The following is a 20,888-nucleotide window of genomic DNA, read 5'->3' as shown; positions in this document are numbered from 1 at the left end:
GTCCAAAGCGTTGTTATCGGGTTTCCTGTGTTCAGCCTAGTCCCAGGCATTCTTATCAGGTTTCCTGTGTTCAGCCTAGTCCAAGGCGTTGTTATCGGGTTTCCTGTGTTCGGCCTAGTTCCAGGCGTTCTTATCGGGTTTCCTGTGTTCGGCCTAGTCCCAGGCGTTCTTATCGGGTTTCCTGTGTTCAGCCTAGTCCATCCCAGGCGTTCTTATCGGGTTTCTTGTGTTCAGCCTAGTCCCAGGCGTTCTCATCGCAATTCCAGCCTAGTCCAGGCCCGTACCCAGGGGGGTGCAGGGGGTGCGAACGCACCCCCCCCCCCCCACAACGGCCTAAAGTCCACTTTTAGTTCTCAATAGACGTGCTATTTGTAGTTTGTAGACAAAACTCAAAATCATAAGTATGGTATGTAGCCAAATTCGACAATAAACGTCCCGTATAGACACTGCAAAGGCATAAAAAAACCCTTTTTGTTATTTCAGGGGTGGTTAGATTTTTATCAGAAAACTCCCTCACTCCCCCCCCCCCCCCCCCCCCCCGGAAAAATTAAGTCCACTTTTTCGGATTTCGCACACCCCCAAGAAAAATCCTGGGTACGGGCCTGTAGTCCCAGTGCTTGTGATGTGTAAGGAAAATATGCTTTTCTACTTAGAGCTCCATGTGAACGTTTTTTTTAATTTCGTAATTCTGCACCCCAATAATTTAACTATCCTGATTTTGTTATTTATATTTTGAAAAGAGATGTATCTAGAAACTTCTAAATCATCTAAAGCCCTGTGCAAACTGCGCCAAAACCGGCCAGCATTGCTGGCGAATTCTTGCTCGACTGACCACAAGACAAAGGAAATGTCGAAAAGTCTAACTCCCATTTTGACATTTCCTTTGTCCTATAGTCAGTCAAGTGAAAATTCACCAGCAATGCTGGCAGTTGCTGGCGCAGTTTGCACGGGGCTTAAATCTCGCTCTCTCTCTTCTTTCATTATCATTTCGCTGTATTTTGAAGGTCGCGCAGTTCACACAATTAAAATGACGCGAAAATCACATCGAAGTCTAGCCAATTTTTACGTTAAGGTTTCCCTACCATTGCTCAGCTAGAATTCTTATTTAATAATTGAGACCATCTACCTCCATATTAAAGACCACACGAGAAACTGGAAACCGCAATGTGTAGTTTCAGAAAATATCCATACCTATGAAGGGGTCGGAGGCATGGACCTTCCCCCCTCTGGAAAAAAATAAATACAGTAACTGTTAAGGAAAAAGGGCATTTTACCCCCTCCCCTCTGGAAATTCCTGGGCGTTTGAACCCCCCACCCCCCGGAATTTCCAAACCCCTGAATGGGGGTAAGGGATATTTTCTGGAACTACACAATTTCTCAAATAAACGCTTTGCCTAAGATGAAAAATGAATATGCGACTCTCCCGAATAAGCGCCTCGCCTAAGCATGTTGCGGCGGGGCGAGAGCGCACCCAAAAACGTCTATCAAGTTAGGTAATACCATGAAGGCCTGTTCCGCTAATGTGACTCTCCTTGCGAATAAAGCTAACGTTCCTACTCCCCATGTGGCTCAAAGTGTCTGTCTCTACGGGCAGATCCCGACAGCAGCAGAAGCGCCTCAAGAACTTACGCACAGCTCTCCTGATATCAGGAATTCGTCTCCAGTACAACGCGGGATTAATAGTGGAGTTCATGTACACCAGGGTCGCCGCGCACTCGTACGCTACCTTGACTCGCGTGTCGTAACCCACGACCACACGCGTAATCATCGCGCAGAAAAACGGCACGTAACACAGCAATAGCAGTAACGACACATACACGGCCGTCACGGCAGACTTCCGGTAATGCTTGAAGTTTAACCCCTTGGCACTTCCGCGTGAGGTAATGCTACTACTCTCTTTACATGTCACGCCACTCGCGTTACTTGCGTTATCCTCACTGAAGACTTGTAACGCCATCTGGTCACGGATCTGATTGCGATGTCTTTGTAGAACGCGGAAGATTTCCCAGTAAGCTACGATGGTCACAATGATATTTATTAATAGTATAGGTGCGGGTAAAAATGTCCAATACCTGTCTGAATTGAGTGCGAACAGCGATGAGATAATCGCAATGCACGCGATCCAAAATGTAGCTATGACCTTGAGTATTCTGCTAGTCGTCACAATAACAGGATATCGTAGGTGCAGGTGAAGAGCGAGGAATCTCTCGACAGCAATGGCCGTTATTGTCAACATGGAGACTCCGGTACAGATCCACCCGAAGACCCAGTGAATCATCCGAAACACGCATGACACTCGTGTTACGCCAAGCAGCTCACCGGTCTTATACGCCACATAACACGGCTGCGTTACAGAGCCGATAACGAGATCCGAGGCAGCTAAACAGGCAATCAGTAGATTAGCGGGCGAATGAAGAGTCTCATCCTTGACTATAATTCCTAGAATGACGGCGTTAGTTAGAGTTGCCGTAACGGCGAAAAGGGAATTCACCACGCATGTAACAATGGTGGTTATGTACATGGGGCCAAACCCAACTATTGAGAGTCCATCACCGCTTGGCTCAAAGAAAAAACAGCGATGCGTTACGTTTCCTTGCGCCATCGTGATATCCAAACCTTCACTCAGCTCTTGAAATACTTAGACGCTGCTTGTCAGAAAGCGAATCAAATCGTCACCTCTCAAGATTCAGTTTCTAGCTTGAAAAACGTCTTTGTGTTCTACACGTGTATCGCTAACGTTCGAGGGTTTCGATGCTAAAACTATCGCAAGTTGAACAAAGTGTGTCGCTCCCAGTGGCGTCCTGCGTCCTACCAATCAATAATAATGGATTTTTTTTTTCATTTGAAATTCGTTCTCGCGGGATACCAAAGCAAGTCCAGTTCAAACAAGCGATTAGTTAAATTAATTTCGGTAAATAATAGTCACTTAGCTAAGAACACCGTAATTGATTATGTCAAACGTTTCAACTTGATATGACTGACATAAAAAAAAATAGGTCGTGATAATTAAAATACAGTTAGCTTTGAACTGTTGGAGGGATCGTCCTTGCTTGTGCGAATATCTGACAGCTGGTAGAAATATTTTTTCTGCCTTCTAAGGAGATGCCAATGTCTTATTTTAACGAAAACAATTCTAATGTGACAAACACATATTTGAATAACTTATTTAGCTTCAGTTTCTAAAAGTCTTATTTTTAGTATTTGGCAACCGTGCCAAGAATATAGCTGCAGGCTATCCATGAAAATATGTCTTATTTTAATGAAAACAATTTTAATGTGACAAACACTATTTTAAATGTATATTTTGCACTGTGCCATAAAAACATGTCTTCTGCAAGCTAGTACATAAAAAAATATTTTTTAAAAAGCTGTATTTACTACGGAGTTGAAACTTTGACGTGGGGTAGAACGTCAAAGCAAGCAACACTTTTTTTCACTTACGTGCAAAAGGGAGTTTTTTTTATCTAAAAACGCGGCTTTGGGCTTTCCAAATTATGAAAACTTTTATATGGAAAGACGCTAAATCGGATTAGTTGATATCGTTTCGGCTTGAATGGAAAACTATGCAAATCCAGATGAGTCACGATGTTTGACTGGATTTGGCAGAACATAAGACAATTCAAGAAAACCTGTCCGTCGTTCGTGTCTAGTTGAGCGGCAGACTTCGAGGAATAAGACGCTCTGTAATCTCACCCGTTATTTGAAGGCGAAACGTCGACTTGATTTCACTCCTTTATCCCCATTCTAAAATTGTGCAGTGTCTTTTTGATGAGATCATGTAGGAATTATCTTTGAGTTTTCCTCCGTTGCTTTTGACTGCTGTTTCTTTTTGAACCTGCTATCTATATTTCATTTCATTGCATTTTCGATCCAGACGTATATCTTGACCATTCCCTCGCATTGATTCAATTTTTATGAATTTTTATAGGTGTGAAAAAGTCAAGTTGGTTGAAAATGACGTGAAAGTTGGGCCTTGACCAATCACGAATGTCTGGATAAGTTTTGTGTTTTCTCATGCCTTGATTTGGCTTCCTGTGCGTATTTATTAGACCTTATAAAATTGAACCAGTCGGTGTTGTTTGCCAGAAACGATATTGACCTTCCCTCAAGTGCGTGAGCTAAGTGGGAAACGAAAGAAAAATACTCAAAAACAGACCACAATTGAATATTTTTATGGCATAATTATTTTATACAGTGGGTCGTAATTTAAGTAAGTAAGTCATAATTTGAGTAAGGACAATTTTTTTAAGTCTCTTAAACATTGTGTTACGTCGTTTCAGGTGTGGCAAATAATAGCATGTTTTCTATCTAATCATGGCTTAAACTAAAAAACAAACCTCCTTTACCGATTGGAATTCTTCCTGAGAAAAGACATATGTCAAAAACTAAATGGAAGAAAACTTATAACGTGCGGTAGGTTCAAAAAACAAAAAGGGAAATGAATTGTAAAACATTTGTTCGTATCCTTAAAAAAAAAACTTTAATGAAAACCGTGTTGCTATTTTTCTTAAATACTTGTCGTAGAGCAGGTGTAATGAAAAAAATATATTTAGAGCTTTAATTGTATTGATATCCTACTGAAAAAAGAAACCTTTTGATATGACACATAATATTGCCTTTTCCTTGCGGTAATATTGCACCTGCTACCGGAAACTTGTTATTTCATGTGTACCGTGTCTGTTGTTAAGCGTCCCTACAAGTATTCTTCCCATTTACCTCAAAACTTTATGCTGTGCTATTTGTCTTTGATTCTTTGTGACTTCGAGGCGTCAAGGCGTGGTAATTGATTCGATCTGTTGGATAGAAAAGTTGTTATTTCTTGGGTAAACTTTGAAAAGGATATTCCCGTAAAAGGCTAATTTGTATGGCAATGCTGTTATAATTGCGAAAGTAATTAAAGGATTAATTATGAAAATACCATAGAAATCCTGAATATTGTTTGTTTATATTTTACACCTATTTTAATAAGGTTGTCAGTGCGAACGGCGAATGGCAATTGCCAAATAGCAGTTCTATGACCGAAAGGTGTTTATGGGTAGCAATCATTTGTAAAAATAGAGGTAATAAATAAACTTAAGCGATATCTGAACCATATATTAATTATATTAAATGGATAGCCGTATGTTTTATTTATATTTTTCTGAATTCCGAACAAATATTTTGGGATCCATGGGTCCTTTCGGTCGTAGAACTGCCATTTGTCATTTGCTGTTTGCACTGACAACGTTTTTTGAAATAGGTGTATACAAAATTACGTTTGTTTTTCGTTTGTTTCGAGGCATTTGTCTGAAATGTATGTAGATAATTGAACTAGAAGAACCCTGCGGTTTCAAGACATTTGAAACGCTTTTCAATTTTTGAGTGATAATCTAGTTTTGAGTTTATATTCTTGAGTGATGTTTATATCGCTACCTGTATGTAAATACTCTATGACGTACCTAAATGTCTGCTTTAATAAAATGTATGGTCTGCCTTGTTGCCGAACGGAACTATAAAGCCACATTTGTGTAACGATAATACTACGATTTTGTGTCCATCCAATGTGAGGACGGTGCCAAACGATGAAAATGCGTAGTTTAATTGATACCTATACCTATGTACCTATATACTTTTAAAACCTTTAAAAGAAAAAGTCGACAACAACGCAGATTTATGTTTTTTAGAACGATATTTCGGCAGGCCAATACCTGCCTTCTTCAGATTATAAATGAGTTACAATGGCATGTTATAGCTAGTATATGTACAAAGTTCATTGATGATTAACTAACAAAAGGTATAAATAGTAATTGAGTAAAGAGTGACTTATGGAAGATGGTAAATAGGGTGGTGTGGATTACTAAGTAGCTAAACGGTTTCTTCACGCCGGTTGAGGCCACCGGGTTCAAGAGTGCCAGCGCGAGCTATCAGTGTGGCTTCTCTTGCTTTACGGATGGAGTCGCGGTTATCTCTTATTTTTTCAATACCTATTGAAAAAATAAGAAATAACCGCGACTCCATCCGCAAAGCAAGAGAAGCCACACTGATAGCTCGCGCTGGCACTCTTGAACCCGGTGGCCTCAACCGGCGTGAGAAAACCGTTTAGCTACTTAGTAATCCACACCACCCTATTTACCATCTTCCATAAGTCACTCTTTACTCAATTACTATTTATACCTTTTGTTAGTTAATCATCAATGAACTTTGTACATATACTAGCTATAACATGCCATTGTAACTCATTTATAACCTGAAGAAGGCAGGTATTGGCCTGCCGAAATATCGTTCTAAAAACATAAATCTGCGTTGTTGTCGACTTTTTCTTTAAAAGGTTTTGTTAATTAATCAACTGTCGACGCAGACCACAAGGTCCGACGCACACCAGCAGATAGAGGCTGTCCGGTGGTTTCTTCCTACGTTTTTGTAAATACTTTTAAAGAGAGCCTAAATAATTCACCCTCAAGTACTAAGATAACCCGTCAAGTACTAAGTCAAGTACTAAGTACCCGTCAAGTACTAAGTACCCGTCAAGTACTAAGATAACACAAACAGATAGCAGGCGCGTCCCCGGATTGGCTGTACGCGCCTGCTACCTGTTTGTGTTATCTTAGTGACGCGACAGACCAAAAAAATGGCAAGTTTTCCCAAAATAAGGTCTGGTTAACTTCGGTAAGCTTGAGCTTGAGGCTCCTTATGTCATGTTAACCAACATATCAAAAAGTGTTTTTCTCTAATGGATTCGTCTTCGAGATATGAAGCTTGAAGTGCATTTTTCAAATGTTCAAAGTATAAATTCTCCTCGTTTGTAGGGAGAAGTCGGGTTCTGATCAGAAATTAAGCCAACTTTGCTCGCTAATGTCTAAATTTCATATCTTCTAAACTTCTTTAAAATTCGGAATTAAGCTTTTGGTTAGAGGAATTTCTTGTATGCGGAATCTTGAGCTTATATATTAATAATTGGAAAATTTCATGCCATTTTTTTGCTTTGTCACTTGACGCTCTTTACAGGGAAAGTTCATCCGCCGTTTTCAGAGTTTTATTCTCGCTACTCAAATTCAGCCAATATATGACTATCGTTTGTAATCATATCAATATTTGGGTGACCTTCAAACCCGCTCGGTCAATCTCTGGGAGGCCTGGGTCTAAGGGCTTTTCAAGATTAGTGAGATAAAAATTTGACCAAGCTGTCAGGTTTTTTTGGACAAATTCTTGCACGAGTCTCAAATTGACAGGAATCAGCATTTTTCACCATATTTTCTGGAGATCAGGGAGCGGGAAAACTTTAGCTCTTCAAAATATGGGCATCAATGACCATATAAGGCAATGCAAACGAAGGACACTATCCTTTGGGTAATATGTTTGATATGTCGGTATAATTTAATATGCCTTTTAGAAAAAGCGTCCAAAAATCTTCTGTCACTTGGATCACTTTGTAATGAATTTTTTTATGTTTGCAAAGTTTGAATGTGAAAGGTCTTGAACCACCATATGACGCAATTTTGCAGGAAAATCAGAATTGGTGTTTTTTTTTTTAACAATACACGCGGATCGTCATAGTAAAAATTATAATGGCAGCTAAATACATGCTAACGATACATGATAGCATGGTAATATATTTCACAGTTAGCTCTACTTGTAACGGAAATGTTAATAGTGCACAGAATTTTCATACAAATTGGTTCAATTATTATGCTTAGAAATAAAAGAATGTGTATTCTAACAACTTGCTTCAAATATTACAAATTACATCGATTATGACAAAGTGCGTTGATTCTTATTTTCAAAGAACGTTTTTTTTATTATGATTATTACAATAATGCGTTGGTACAAGGGAAAGCCTCACTTTTCTTTGACTCATCGCAAGCCAATTAAAATCACGGGATTCCTTTGCGTTCCCGGTCGTGGATTGTGTTCCATTAGAGCCTGCGCGTTAATGGTCAGCGGTTCTCCCCTCCTCGTTCTCTTTCTCCATATATCGCCGACAAGATGAGGTATCGTGATTTTTACGGACTAAAAATCCTTCTTCAGTACTTGTTCTTCCACCCATCGTTGATGCATTCCCACTCATTCAGACCCCAAAGTAAACCAAAACTTATTCTGTGGCTATATTTTATCTTTATCGATGCATGGAACTCTGAAATTCGAAGCGAAAGTTATGAACATTGGGCAACCCTAAACCACACTTTTATATGAAATTCCTTCTAATCTTCCCGTTACGTATCGCGTCTTCGTTTCAATTTTCAGTAAGATCAGTCGTGATAACCTGTACGAGTGCGTAGGAGCCGTCCTCCAGGGCTCTAAGGACAAGCCTCGCAAGTTTACCGAGACCGTGGAACTTCAGATCGCCCTGAAGAACTATGATCCCCAAAAGGACAAGCGTTTCAGTGGAACCGTCAAACTGAAGACTATCCCTCGTCCCCAGATGAAGGTAGGACCAAGAAAGCAACCTGAAAACCTTATTTTTGTTGTTATTTAGTCTAGATTGTGTAAATTTAGAAAAGTAGTGGTTTACACAAGTTTTTTCTAATGAAAATCCCAGATAGTTGTGTAGGTGAGATTGTGTTGGCTTGGTAAAATTCTTTGTCCTTGAATATCTTGCTGTTTAAAGAATAAAAGTCCTTCTCAAAGATGTTAGCTGCAAGTAGAAAATATTATCTTTAAAAAAGTGAGATACACCAAATTGTGCACTATTTATTTTTCCTGTGAATACTGTAGCTGACTAGTACCCAGAAATTATCTTTTTTTTTTGGGGGGGGGGGGGGGGGGGGGAGGAAATGCAAAATCCGAAAAAGTGGACCTAATTTTTCTGGGGTGGAGGGGGAGGAGTTCTCTGAGAACAAAAAGGGATTTTTTTATAGGTGTTAAGATCTGTTTTGCTCATCCATGTAGGTGTGTGTCTTGGGTGATGCCTCTCATTGTGACGAGGCTAATGCTAATGGAATACCCTGCATGGATGCTGAAGCCCTGAAGAAGCTTAACAAGAACAAGAAGCTTGTCAAGAAATTGGGTAAATACTTATTACAGAACGTATTTTTACACCAGCATTCAAAATCCTTGCCTTGTTCATAGCTGGCTGCACTCAGTCAGACTTAGAGTGGCTCGTTGAATTCACACTATTCTTCAATTGAACAATGTTTTTCTGAATTAAAGGTGTTGTTAAACTATGAGTTCTGTTAAACATAAAGGACGGTTATGCTTTTAGCTTATGTGTAATTCTAAGACAGTTAAATTAAGGCGGCATGAAAGGCAAACAAGTCAAATACACACTCAAATTACCCTATATTACATTTACGAGGTCGCATTTGTATAAACATGGTCAAAACTTTTACAACAAACAGACACTATCAAACCTCCTCAAAATTGTCAATTTAATCATATCTAAAAGAAATTTGAGGAATTCCCCTGATTACTGCAGGCTGTCAATAAAGCCGAAAATGCCTAAAAATGCGAAAAATCAAAATTCAAGTTTCACTCGAGATTATCCTGCGATGAAAAATAAATCGATTCTGCACTCTGGTGGAAAGTTTCTTTATTATGTATAGTTTTTTATTACAAAGTTTTGGTTGGATTGAATAAATCCTTATACAGATATAGCATATTTTGTGAGTCTGTGTGTATTTGTCTCAAGTTGAATCCATGCAATTTCACCACATTCCTCAGAAACTTCCTCAAACACTTATGGTGTTTTCATCTTGAACCTGCTGTATTGAAAACAGCAGAAAAACATTTAAAATATATGCTTTATAACAGGGTTCCCACAGTCAGGGAAAAGTCAGTGAAATTCGATTTTTTTTCAAGGTCAGGGAATTGTCAGGGAATTATGATTTAAGTCAGGGAAATTTGATAATTCTCAAAAAGTCAGGGAAAAGTCAGGGAATAATTCTTATTTTTCAAAAATCATTATTATGAATTGTGTTGGCGATAATCAAGCAACCTCACTGTTAATTAAAAGTTTCAAAAATCGCAATACATCAGTATAAACGAATTATCCTATGTGGTTTTCCTGTGGAGGAAAATGAAGTGGAGGACTGGGTCTGAATTATGTCGGCCATCTTGTTGCAGTATTGGAAAGCACGTGGAGGTAGGGCTGGAATTAAGTATTTTAGCTATTTTAAGGGCATTATTTCATAACCTTAGCAGTGATAGAGTGGGGGGATGCATAATGTAACAATTTATTGATCATTTAATGACAAAATCGGTAAACTAACGACATTTAATTCAAGATATTTTTGTATGCAGCGAATTTTTTCGTAACTGTTCAGTCTTAGTCTTAAGCTTTAAAAATTATTTTTGTTTATCCTGATTTGCATTTTGAAAAAGAGGAAACCACGCCTGAACTTAGTTAGATATACATTTTTTTTGTCCATTCTCATTGCATTTAATTGCAGCATGACTTTATACAAAATTATTTACAGTCGTAACACTTATTTTTTATAACTTTTGTATTGGTTTGTAGATGAGTAAGCGAACTGTATTTAATAATCTATGGCTTCAAGACCCACTATTTCCTTGGGTTGCACAAGCTCAGGAATCAACTAAAGCAAGGTGTAAAATGTGCTCTGTTACATTTGAGCTTGGAAATATGGGAAAACAAGCACTGATAAGTCATGCTAAAGGCAAAAAACATCTTAGGAGAGTTGCTCCATCGACACAACAACTTTCTTTGAACTCTTTTGTCACTGTGCAAAAGCAAGAATCCGAACAAAATTCTTCAGCAGCAGAAAGGACAATGACTGTACCACCTCCTCCCGTCGATCTTTCTCAAGTTGCCAGTTCATCTGATTCATCTAAAGGCACAATTAAAAAGTATGTTACCAAAGATGAAACTCTAAAAGCAGAGGTGCTGTGGGCTATAAAAGTCCTCATGTCTCACTATTCCTGTAATAGTAGTGCAGGCACTGACAAGCTATTTTCCAATATGTTTCCAGACAGTGTAATTGCCAAACAGTTCCAATGTGGAGCAACAAAGTGTTCATACTTGATTTGTTTTGGCATTGCCCCATTTTTTCATGATGAATTAATGAAAAGACTTCAAGAGCAAGGAACAATGTATGTTATCTCATTTGATGAATCGCTGAATAAAGTGATCCAGAAAGAACAGATGGATTTGATTGTGCGCTTTTGGGATGTTCAGAAGAATAAAGTTGTATCAAGATACATTGATTCCCAGTTTCTTGGTCACACAAGAGCTGCAGATTTACTTCAAAGTTTCAAGCTAGGTCTACAAAAGCTGAATCCTGCAAACCTTGTGCAGGTATCGATGGATGGTCCTAATGTTAACTGGAAATTTCTTGAAGACCTATTAGAAGATAGAGAACAAACTGATCCAGATCTTCCAAAGCTCATTAATATTGGTGCCTGTGGGTTACATGTGGTACATGGGGCTTTTAAATATGGAGCTACAGCCACAGGCTGGCGTCTTGATAAACTTCTGAGGTCTCTCTGGTACACTTTTTCAGACTCACCAGCAAAAAGAGAAGATTATGAAGCCATTTCTGGAAGTTCCATGTGGCCACTACGATTTTGTGGAACAAGGTGGCTGGAAGATTTGCCAGTGGCAGAACGAGCAGTGGCTATCTGGCCAAATATCAAGAAATATGTTGACGAGGTGTCAAAGCTACCAAAGAGCAAAATTCCTACAAGCCAATCTTTCAAAAATCTACAGGCATTTGTACAAGATCCACTCATTGTTGCCAAACTTGAGTTCTTTATTAGTATCGCACGCATTCTTGGGCCTTTTTTGAAGAAATTCCAAACCGATCAGCCCATGGTCCCCTTTCTTACACAAGATGTACAAACCATACTTGAAGCAATCCTTTCCAAGTTTGTTAAGAAGTCTGTGCTTCAAGAGGCAACAACATGTGCTAAGCTTGCTAACATTGATGTTAGCAAGTCTGACAATCTTCTACCACCAAGGAAGGTAGATGTAGGTTTTGCTGCGAAGATGTCAGTGCATAAGATGGAAAGTACTAAGCAAGCCACACCTCTACAAATCCTGAAATTCCAGAATAATTGCCTTGAATTTCTGAAACAATTATCTAGCAAGGTAATGGACAGATCTCCTCTAAAGTACAAGATGGCTAGGAATCTGGTGTCTTTAAATCCTATTTACATGGCATCAAACCCTGAAGCAGCAACAACCAGATTCTCCAATGTCCTTCAGCAACTGATATCGCATAAAATGAAATCTACCCATTGTTGTGATATTGCTCTACAGCAGTACAAGGCATTCCTTGCTGATGTGGAGAGATACAGTAAGGAGGACTTCAAGTCCTACCAGTCATCAGACAAAGCACTTGATGTCTTCCTAGCAGAGTACTTTCACCAGAAACCACAGTATGCAGACCTTTGGCAAACAGTAAAGATGCTGCTTATCTTGTCCCATGGTCAATCCTGTGTTGAAAGAGGATTCTCTGATAACAAGGATATCGTGAGCAACAATATGCACCAAGACACGCTTGTTGGATTTCGCAGAGCTCACAGTGGTGTCAAAAGTCTGGAATGTCCAATTGAAGATTCTATCACAACTGAGCTGCTTACATCTTGTAAATATGCTAGTAACAGATACAGACAATCTTTAGCAGAGAAGAAATCAATTGAGGCAAAAACCCATAAAGAAAGCTTGAAAAGAAAAGTCGAAGAAGACATCAAGCAAGCAAAAAAGAAAAAACAAAAGCTTGAAACTACAGCTACTGCTCTTCTGAAAGAAGCCGATGACCTTGCTACTAATGCAGAAATGAAGGGAGACTTTAGCATTCTTGCAAAGTCGAACGCCTTGCGGGTAAAATCAAAAGAAAAGAGGAAGGAAATAGAGAAGGAAGAACAAAATATTGATCTTCTACAGAAGAAGCTGAAATCCTTTTGAAAAGACGTTAAGTCAAAATCTCACAATCTTGAGACACTATTGCTTTGTTGCTGTTATTGAAATTATAGATTATTCATTAAAAGTATTCATAAGACATGCTGCATGGTCATTGAAAAATGGGTTATGGTCAGGGAAAAGTCAGGGAATTTTACTTTTTCAGATTAGTGGGAACCCTGTATAAGGCTAAAATGACCATATATAAAGCTCTATTTTTCCCGTGAAATGAATCACATGCCATTCTGGAGATGCTGCATGGCTTCGCAATGCAACTTTGATTTAAAATATCTCAAAAACAAAAAGTACTAAGATGCTCAAATTTTCAGGACTTCATATTAATCTTATATGCAATTGACACCCAATTTAAAGGCAAGTTGTCTTTCTTTTTGTACCGCCTTAAAGCTTAAACATGGCATATTTGTCCTGCAAACTATCAACCCTGCTAACAAAACTATTATTTTCAGCAAAGAAGTATGATGCTTTCCTGGCTTCAGACAGTTTGATCAAACAGATCCCGCGTATCTTGGGCCCTGGTCTGAACAAAGCTGGTAAATTCCCCACTCCCATCAACCACAATGAGAACATGGTCCAGAAAATTGAGGATGTGCGCTCTACCATCAAGTTCCAGATGAAGAAGGTAGGTTGCTACCAGAACTGTGGCTCAGTGCACAAAACAAATCCCAGAACAGTTTTTGTTTATCTCAAGTTGGTATCTCCTTTGGAATTGGTATCAATATTGTCATTTGAAAACTTCAGTTTCTTGTTACAGCAAACAAATCAGAACTGTGTATTGTATGTATACACACATGTTAGAGGTATTCTGATTAGTAAAGAACCTCTCAGATCTAAATTTGATTACATTAAAATTGTTTACACTTTAAATTACCACACTATTTTGACAAAAGAAAGTTTTAAGATTTTCTGTAGTCTATTTGTGCACTGGTGAGTCCACTTTCTCTGGGAGACCTGGCTAAGCTTGGTCGGACCCCAACCCAGGGTCTTAAAACTTTGGGAAGGCCATCCCACTTTACGGGAGCAATGTCCGGTGTGTGTATATGCACACATTGTTAATCTTTCACAGGTATAGTATATATACTCCATTATTCCTAACTGTTTACAGTGGGGGTAATGATTAAAAAAGAAATGAATGTAAAAAAAAGTAATGAATAAAAGCAAATGAAAATTTGATATAGTACCTTGGAAATTAGGTTCCACTTGCATGCAATTTGTGTTTTGTTTTTGTCTCAAAACTTCAATATTTTTTTAAACCAACATCATATAATACTTCAGAAATATAGTCGTGCCTTACTTAATTGTGAAAAGGATAAAATTTTACCATGATTTAAGTAGGTTTAGTTTGTAGTGAAATATGAATGCAGGGTTCAATTTTTTTTTTTTTTTTTATCTGCTAGATTTTTCTGGCTTTGTGAATTTTGGTTGGGAAAAAACCTGCATGCTCAAAATATGAGGGGAATACAGAAAGAAAGAGCCAACAGCTAAGACCTGAAAACAGCCGGCAGCCGGCTACATTTTTTGAACCCTGGAATATCTCATTTGCATAGGGTTTCATAGCCTATGAAACATGTCTGGTGTGATCCAAACGCTAGATACCCTCTATTCCATCCCAGCAGGTTTCTTTTTGTAGATAATGTTCTAACCAATCATGTAAATCATTTATAGGTGCTGTGCTTGGCAGTAGCTATCGGTCATGTTAACATGACTGAGGAACAGCTTGCCGGCAATGTCCTTCTTGCCATCAATTTCTTGGTGTCTCTACTGAAGAAGAACTGGCAAAACGTGCGTGCCCTGTATATCAAGAGCACCATGGGCCGCCCTCAGAGGCTGGTCTAGGCTCTAGTTGGCTGTACAACAATAAAACGTTGCAATTCCACCCATTGTCTTTTTTTACTCAAATTGCGACCCCTCCCTGAGACTGGATGCCCAAATTTTTTTTACACTAAATAATTATATGTCTTTAAAACCACAGAGTCTTGATATACTGAGTAACTGGATATAACCTTTATTAAAATATAGATCAGCAAGCATTGCAATTTTGTCCTATTTAATTTTAGTATGAATCTTTACTTTCGCTAGTGAACAATGACTCTCTTGCTCAGTATTATATTCAAACCTACCCTAAATGCGGTGCCCAAAAAATTTGACCCCGTAAATCCCGCAAAAAAACGTAGCCCTCCCGTACATATTCCCCCCCCCCCCCCCCCCCTAGTAAAAAATGACAGCTGCCTAAGCAGCTAAGGCAATAAAAACACGTTTCACTCCCATTAATTTGTATTGTATTGCTGAAACGATTAAAGGGCCTATGGTACTATCTCGTTGCTACGAAAGGGAAAAGCGCTTTATTCTAAACTAAAATCGCCGCACGCTTTCCAACTTGATTCCGTGGCCCAGTGGTTAGCCTCTTTGACTCGTAAGCAAGCTTTCCGGGTTCAATCCCCGGTCGAGTCTTTTTTTTATTTTCTTCGAAACTCCAGTTCTAACTTTCTTTGTTCTTTTTTTCCAAGAGATTAAAATAAACTTTCGACATTTTGTAGAAGGAAATGCAATTTTTATATGTTTTTCGAGAATAAAAATAGATGGCGGCCATTTCCGCGCGAGAGAAACACGTTAATTTTGAACATTTTACAACAATTGTGATTTTGTTTCATTCAAACCATTGATATTACTATTCCTAACATTTTAGCGCATGGGATTTTTGAGGAAATAAGAAAGTTATTACCAAATATATGGTTTTCGAAGAACATAAAAATTCGCCATTTCTCGCGGTATCAAAATTTTGCAAATCCGATGCGTGAAGTTTTAGAAAATAGTGATGTTAAAATATTTCTGCAAAAAAAAAAATTGTTAGATTTGAACAGTAGCTTTTCTTACTCGTTTTTCTGTTCTGGGTCACGTGACCATGGGAGGGATCAGATGACGTCATCACTTGTCATTTATGCCTAAAACACTTATGTTGAAAGTTCCAAGAGATTTGACAAAAAGCAGAAGCTTTTATAAAACAAACACATTTTCCTAGCAACGGACTCAAAATATAGTACCATAGGCCCTTAACATTACGTTTAGATCGTCAGGAACTAGTAACCAAGTTTCAAAAGACACATGATAAAACCAACAGCGCAGGCAATCATCACGTTACTAGCTACTAGAGATCCACCACCCATTGTTGTAGGAGCAGCTGTGGTGGTCGGCTCAGCAGTCGACTTTAAAGTTGGGCAGGCCGAATTTCCAAAGGTGGCGTTGGCGTTCTCACACTTGTCGATTGAAACCTGAGCAAATTCGCTTTCTCCCTTAATCATGTCATGGACAAAAGTACATAAGGCTGTTTCGTTCTTGCAAGGGACGCACCCTTTAACAACAGCATCGCTTGTGATATTATCTTTCTTGGTCTTGAATTCAATACTGAAGCACCGTGATGCATCATCGCTGCAATTCGTCTTTGATGGGCTGCATTGGTTGGCCCCATTTTTCATGCATGTTGGGCATTCAAGTGCGGAGCCTGGATCAGTGGAATAATTCAGTTAATAAAAGTTTTAAAATGCTATAGAATTGAAAGCTATTAAAAAAAAACTTTGTCAGTGTTTGTAGCCGTACGGGTCAAAAGTTCAATGGCTCCATCAATCATGTCTGAGGCAAGTGCATCAGTCTAATTCACTGCGTATACAATTCTATATTTTTAGAAACAGCTAATAAATACAAAAGGCACAAATAGTAGTAGTGTTTGTGAACCAGAAGAATAAATACAATACACCAAAAACTGGAATTTGGCAGAGTTGAATTCCAATTTTTGGTGTATTTTAGAAACAGCTAGATACAGAAAGCCAATCGTATAAAGAATGCTGTGGCCATTGCTGTGTTGATAAATGGTTCCAAAAAGAAATAAGCGTTTCTATACACTTTTCATTCAACTGTAATAAACAACGAAACTATTAATCCTGAGGTCCCAAGGCTATTTGCACAACTTAACATCACATCTACAAACAAGTGATGAGATATAATGGTGAATCCACTACTTACAATAATCACCTAAGGCAAAGACCAACACAAATACTACCACAACCAGACGACTCATCGTTACTGTTTAAACTGGAAGCTGCAGAGGCTCAACCTTATCCAAACATCCAAAGCATTCGAAAACAGAAATAATAAAAAGACAAAGATACGCCACGCTGTCTAAACATTCAAGGGCATCTTAAGTGTTTTATTGTTCGTAAGCATTGTTGGCATTTTTAAAGGCAGCGGAGGTTTTCTTGGGGGTGGGGAGTGACGAGTCTCATGAAAGTGGTGGCTCACGAAATGAAGCCTTGTTAATATGTTAAATATCTCGGATTCTAATAGATTCTTTTGTCTTTTAACGGTTGAGGTTTGTGCCGGACTTCCGGAATGATCTGGTGAAAATGCGGCTTTCGGTACATCAGCATGGTAAATTTACGGAGACCATCAGAGAGCATCGTAAATTTACGGGGGGAATCAGAGAGAATTGTAAGTTTACGGAGAGCTTCAGGGAGCGGGTGTGGCCAAATCGTGTTTTCATTAAATTTATGTATAGCATAACCACATGTAATACAAACGGACAAATAAAATAACACTTGTTTTATTTAAATGAGTTATTTCGGTTTTGATAGTTGTCAGGATTTTCAACGATATCTACATTCCATTCCCAACCGCCCCAAATAGGCATTTTTATAAACATGGCTATAGACTGTGCAGACTGACTAAAAAGTGCAGAATTTGATTTTTAGTTGTTCTGGCACAGCCACACCCTACTTGTCATTTCCACGATGTATGAAATAGTGGGGCCACACGTGCCCCCAGTTCCCCAACCACTGCTACGGCCCTGTCACTGTTTGAAAAATAATAATTAGAGACTACTGAACAAATTGGTGGTATGAAGCTGTCTGTTATTTTGGAGACAATAAGATGAAAGTACTTTAATGATAAAACATAATATCGATGTGAGTTGGCAAATGAATTTGACATGGATGGTATATGCGCATGAAATTACAACAACAGTGAAACATTTTTAATTCGACATCGATGCCGCTCAGACATGACGGAAAAACCTGGAAAATTCGCAATTCGATATAGAGAAAGAAGACACAATTTCTTACAATGGCCATCGGTTTTTTTGTATTCCGGACTTATTTTTGAAACACAAATAACGTGAGGCCATTTGCTGAAATCTCGGTAATTTCTGAAGCCAACTTTGGTCAGCGGTGTTGCGCGCGCCATGTTTACCTTCGTCGAGCGAACGCTGAAATTCACGCTGTTGTCATTCGCAAGCTCAATTCGGGAGTTGAATTTTGTTCATTATCCTTCAAATATCTGCCATTATCAACGAATAACTTTAGTTTAAGACTATTTTGGAAACCTGCAAACTATTTTGCTTTAAAATAAGGAATGAATTCAATCATTTTGGTTCGTTCGTGCACATTCTAGTCGAAGAGTTTGTGAGCACGTGGCGGTGTAGCTTTTTGAAATGTAGTTCTTGTTTCTTGACGGATTGAATTCAACTCAAACCCCCTACAACTAAACACAGTTGGACAAAGGTTGTCGTGAAAAGAACCACAAGTTTCGGGTAAGTCTACAATTATTCAATTAAATTTTGTCCTGGAAAATGTTTAGCAATTTATCTTTTAATAGAATAAGCTTACTGGTAAAATTCGAAATAGTTGTCATCTAAAATTAATGAGTTCCTTTCTTCTTTCTCAGCGATAAAAAAGATGGATGGCAACAAATGGATTACTAATCGTTCATGGAATATATTCAGGCTGTACAGTTCACTGCTTACAACACAGGCAACGGTTGCTTGTTCGTAGCTCGGAATTCGGCTGTTCTGCTGAGAGGGGACGAGTAAAGCGTTTTTTGTGTGAAATGTTGTCGTTAAAATTGCCTTAAAACTAAGAGGATGCCTTGATGTTGTCAAATTCACGTGTAATGCACGATTTGGGGGGTTTTTCTTAACGGATTTTATGACTTTTTATTCTGCCTTATTATTATTTTTATTCTGCCTTATTATTATTTGTATTATTATTTATTTTTTTATTTATTATTATTATTATTATTATTATTATTATTATTATTATTATTATTATTATTATTATTATTATTATTTCTATTATTATTTTATTTTATGTTTTCTATTTTTTATTTATTTATTTTTTTTTTATTTTTTTATTTATTTATTTTTTATTTTTTTAGTTAATTAATTAATTTTATACAATTAATTTATATCCACAGTGATGGTAACCCCTTTGTGGATTAACAATGTAGATGTAGATGTAGACTTCTCTCCCCCTTCTAAGGAAAGAAACAAGGTTGGAGGCGCCATTTTCGGTAGCACTCAAATACCGTCGAAATTCGAGAGGAAAAAACAACAAACAAAATATTTTATCTCGCAGACCTATGCCAGGGTACACTTACATTCGATATGTGGCATAACATCCGAGCTAAAATATTTTCTCTGGCCGCTAGCCGTATTTTAAAACGAGAAAGTAGCCACAAGCATCCCTGACCGACGCCGTTGTACGATTAGTTACGCTTGACCGTGCTGGGAAGGGGCCCAGGCAATGGTTCCTTGTTCGGAACTCGGCTGATCTGAGAGGGGACGAGTAAAGCGTTTTTTGTAGAATGTTGTCAATAAAATTAAGGCATGTTCTAAGTTTTAAGGCAATTTATCGGTCGAAAACAGCGATTTTGACCGAACCAAATGTTGTTATTTTCTTTTAAAAACAACTTGATTGCAATCTTAATAAACTGTTCTTTTGATTTAATGGTCGGCAAAATGTGCACGGCATGTTGATATTGATATATTTTATGAATAAAGTGAAATCCCTATACAATCCAGTGTATTTTCCTTGCTCTTGCGGCCGCCATTTTGAAATACAATTTGGGCGCGCGTGACGTCACATTACCTAGATTTCTACTAATGCCGAAATCAGAAATGCACACACCAAGGTTTTTGCTTTTTAAGATATTTTGTCCTTGATCGTCCTTGCGCTATGTATAAGCTCAGGGGTGAAAAGCTCAAATTTCAATGACACTACAAAAAGTCGCATCAATTTTAAAAAAGTCGCATTTGATATTTTGTTTGCTATTACTCACTAAGTCCTTAGAGAAATTTTCCGCCTTATTAGATCTGAAATGAGCTTATTTGAAGCATTAATTCATGTTTTTCCGTCACGTCTGCCGCTCACTATCTGGAAAGAGAAGGTCGGCGCCGAGCCAATGACTGATTGAGCAGCTAGAAGGGGCGTGTCAAGCAGACCACAAAAGGGAGGTGGGGGGGGGGGGGGGGGGTAAAAATAAACAAACAACGTCTTGCGTATCTTTTTCTAAACTTCCTGAATCTCTGTCGAAGAGATTTGAATATAATAACAATATATTCTTCCTGGAACACCCATTGTAGCAATGAATTCGCAATAGATTTGTAACGGGCATTTTTTGGGTTAGCGGTTCATTTGTTTATATGACGACTATGACCACACTTGGCTGGGGGGGGGGGGGGGGGGTACCGGGTTTTACTTGTTTGCTGTGACAAACTGAAGGCTTTACAAGGTGTGTTCCGAAAGAGGAAACACGGCATCATATATCATGTCATGTACATATATATAATCGTGTCTGTTCGGGGCTTCTACCGTACCCCTTTTTATATGCTCCTAAGACGGCATGTTCTTTTCGATAACCGACCCTAACATCCCGAAAAGCTTTTAGCTCCGTTAAGATGAGGGTTTAGCTAATAGGGTACAAGGGGCGACATTCCTACGTGGGTAAGCCAGTCGGTTACCCTTGGACTGCCGTGAGTCATGTAATGTTTACATGGTCGCTAATGACTACGGTGGTATTACATGCTTGCTGTGCTAGTGCGCATGTCAAGCTTCACACGTGATTACAATGATTGACAGCATTCCAACCATTTTTGCAGTCAAAGTCTTAAGACGTACTAAAACCTAATTCTACCGACGGCTAGGTCTATAGCTTAAGGTTAGCCCTGTGTGAACTCAGACCTTACTTTCCTTCCTCCGTTAACGAGTAT

The 20,888-nt window shown here is 38.5% G+C and overlaps 4 protein-coding genes across 5 annotated transcripts; 2 read left to right on the top strand and 2 right to left on the bottom strand.

Moving 5' to 3' along the window:
- Nucleotides 1–656: 656 nt before the first annotated feature.
- LOC5522153 (trace amine-associated receptor 7f) lies at nt 657–3,272 on the bottom strand. The gene has a single exon (XM_001641986.3). It carries the CDS (start codon nt 2,600–2,602, stop codon nt 1,490–1,492), a length of 1,113 nt encoding a protein of 370 aa, XP_001642036.2. The 5' UTR covers nt 2,603–3,272; the 3' UTR covers nt 657–1,489.
- Nucleotides 3,273–7,862: 4,590 nt separating this feature from the next.
- LOC116604722 (60S ribosomal protein L10a) lies at nt 7,863–14,727 on the top strand. The gene is made up of 5 exons (XM_032367462.2): nt 7,863–7,967; nt 8,221–8,404; nt 8,866–8,983; nt 13,303–13,475; nt 14,519–14,727. Exons 1-5 carry the CDS (start codon nt 7,963–7,965, stop codon nt 14,687–14,689), a joined length of 651 nt encoding a protein of 216 aa, XP_032223353.2. The 5' UTR covers nt 7,863–7,962; the 3' UTR covers nt 14,690–14,727.
- LOC116610226 lies at nt 9,720–12,935 on the top strand. The gene is made up of 2 exons (XM_048724670.1): nt 9,720–10,057; nt 10,433–12,935. The coding sequence occupies exons 1-2, from the start codon at nt 9,992–9,994 to the stop codon at nt 12,839–12,841; spliced, it is 2,475 nt and encodes an 824-aa protein (XP_048580627.1). The 5' UTR covers nt 9,720–9,991; the 3' UTR covers nt 12,842–12,935.
- Nucleotides 14,728–14,835: 108 nt separating the features above from the next.
- On the bottom strand, nt 14,836–17,055 carry LOC116604723. 2 transcript variants are annotated; one of them, XM_032367464.2, is made up of 2 exons: nt 16,880–17,055; nt 14,836–16,352 (listed from the first exon to the last, which is right to left on the bottom strand). In XM_032367464.2, the coding sequence occupies exons 1-2, from the start codon at nt 16,923–16,925 to the stop codon at nt 15,931–15,933; spliced, it is 468 nt and encodes a 155-aa protein (XP_032223355.1). In that variant the 5' UTR covers nt 16,926–17,055; the 3' UTR covers nt 14,836–15,930. The 2 variants fall into 2 exon arrangements, with proteins under 2 accessions (XP_032223355.1, XP_032223354.1); XM_032367463.2 differs by having other exon boundaries at nt 16,871–17,052.
- Nucleotides 17,056–20,888: the final 3,833 nt, after the last annotated feature.

The sequence above is a fragment of the Nematostella vectensis genome, chromosome 3 (genome assembly GCF_932526225.1).
Source record: "Nematostella vectensis chromosome 3, jaNemVect1.1, whole genome shotgun sequence".
NCBI lineage: Eukaryota > Metazoa > Cnidaria > Anthozoa > Actiniaria > Edwardsiidae > Nematostella > Nematostella vectensis.
This window is presented reverse-complemented; position numbering and strand designations above follow the sequence as displayed.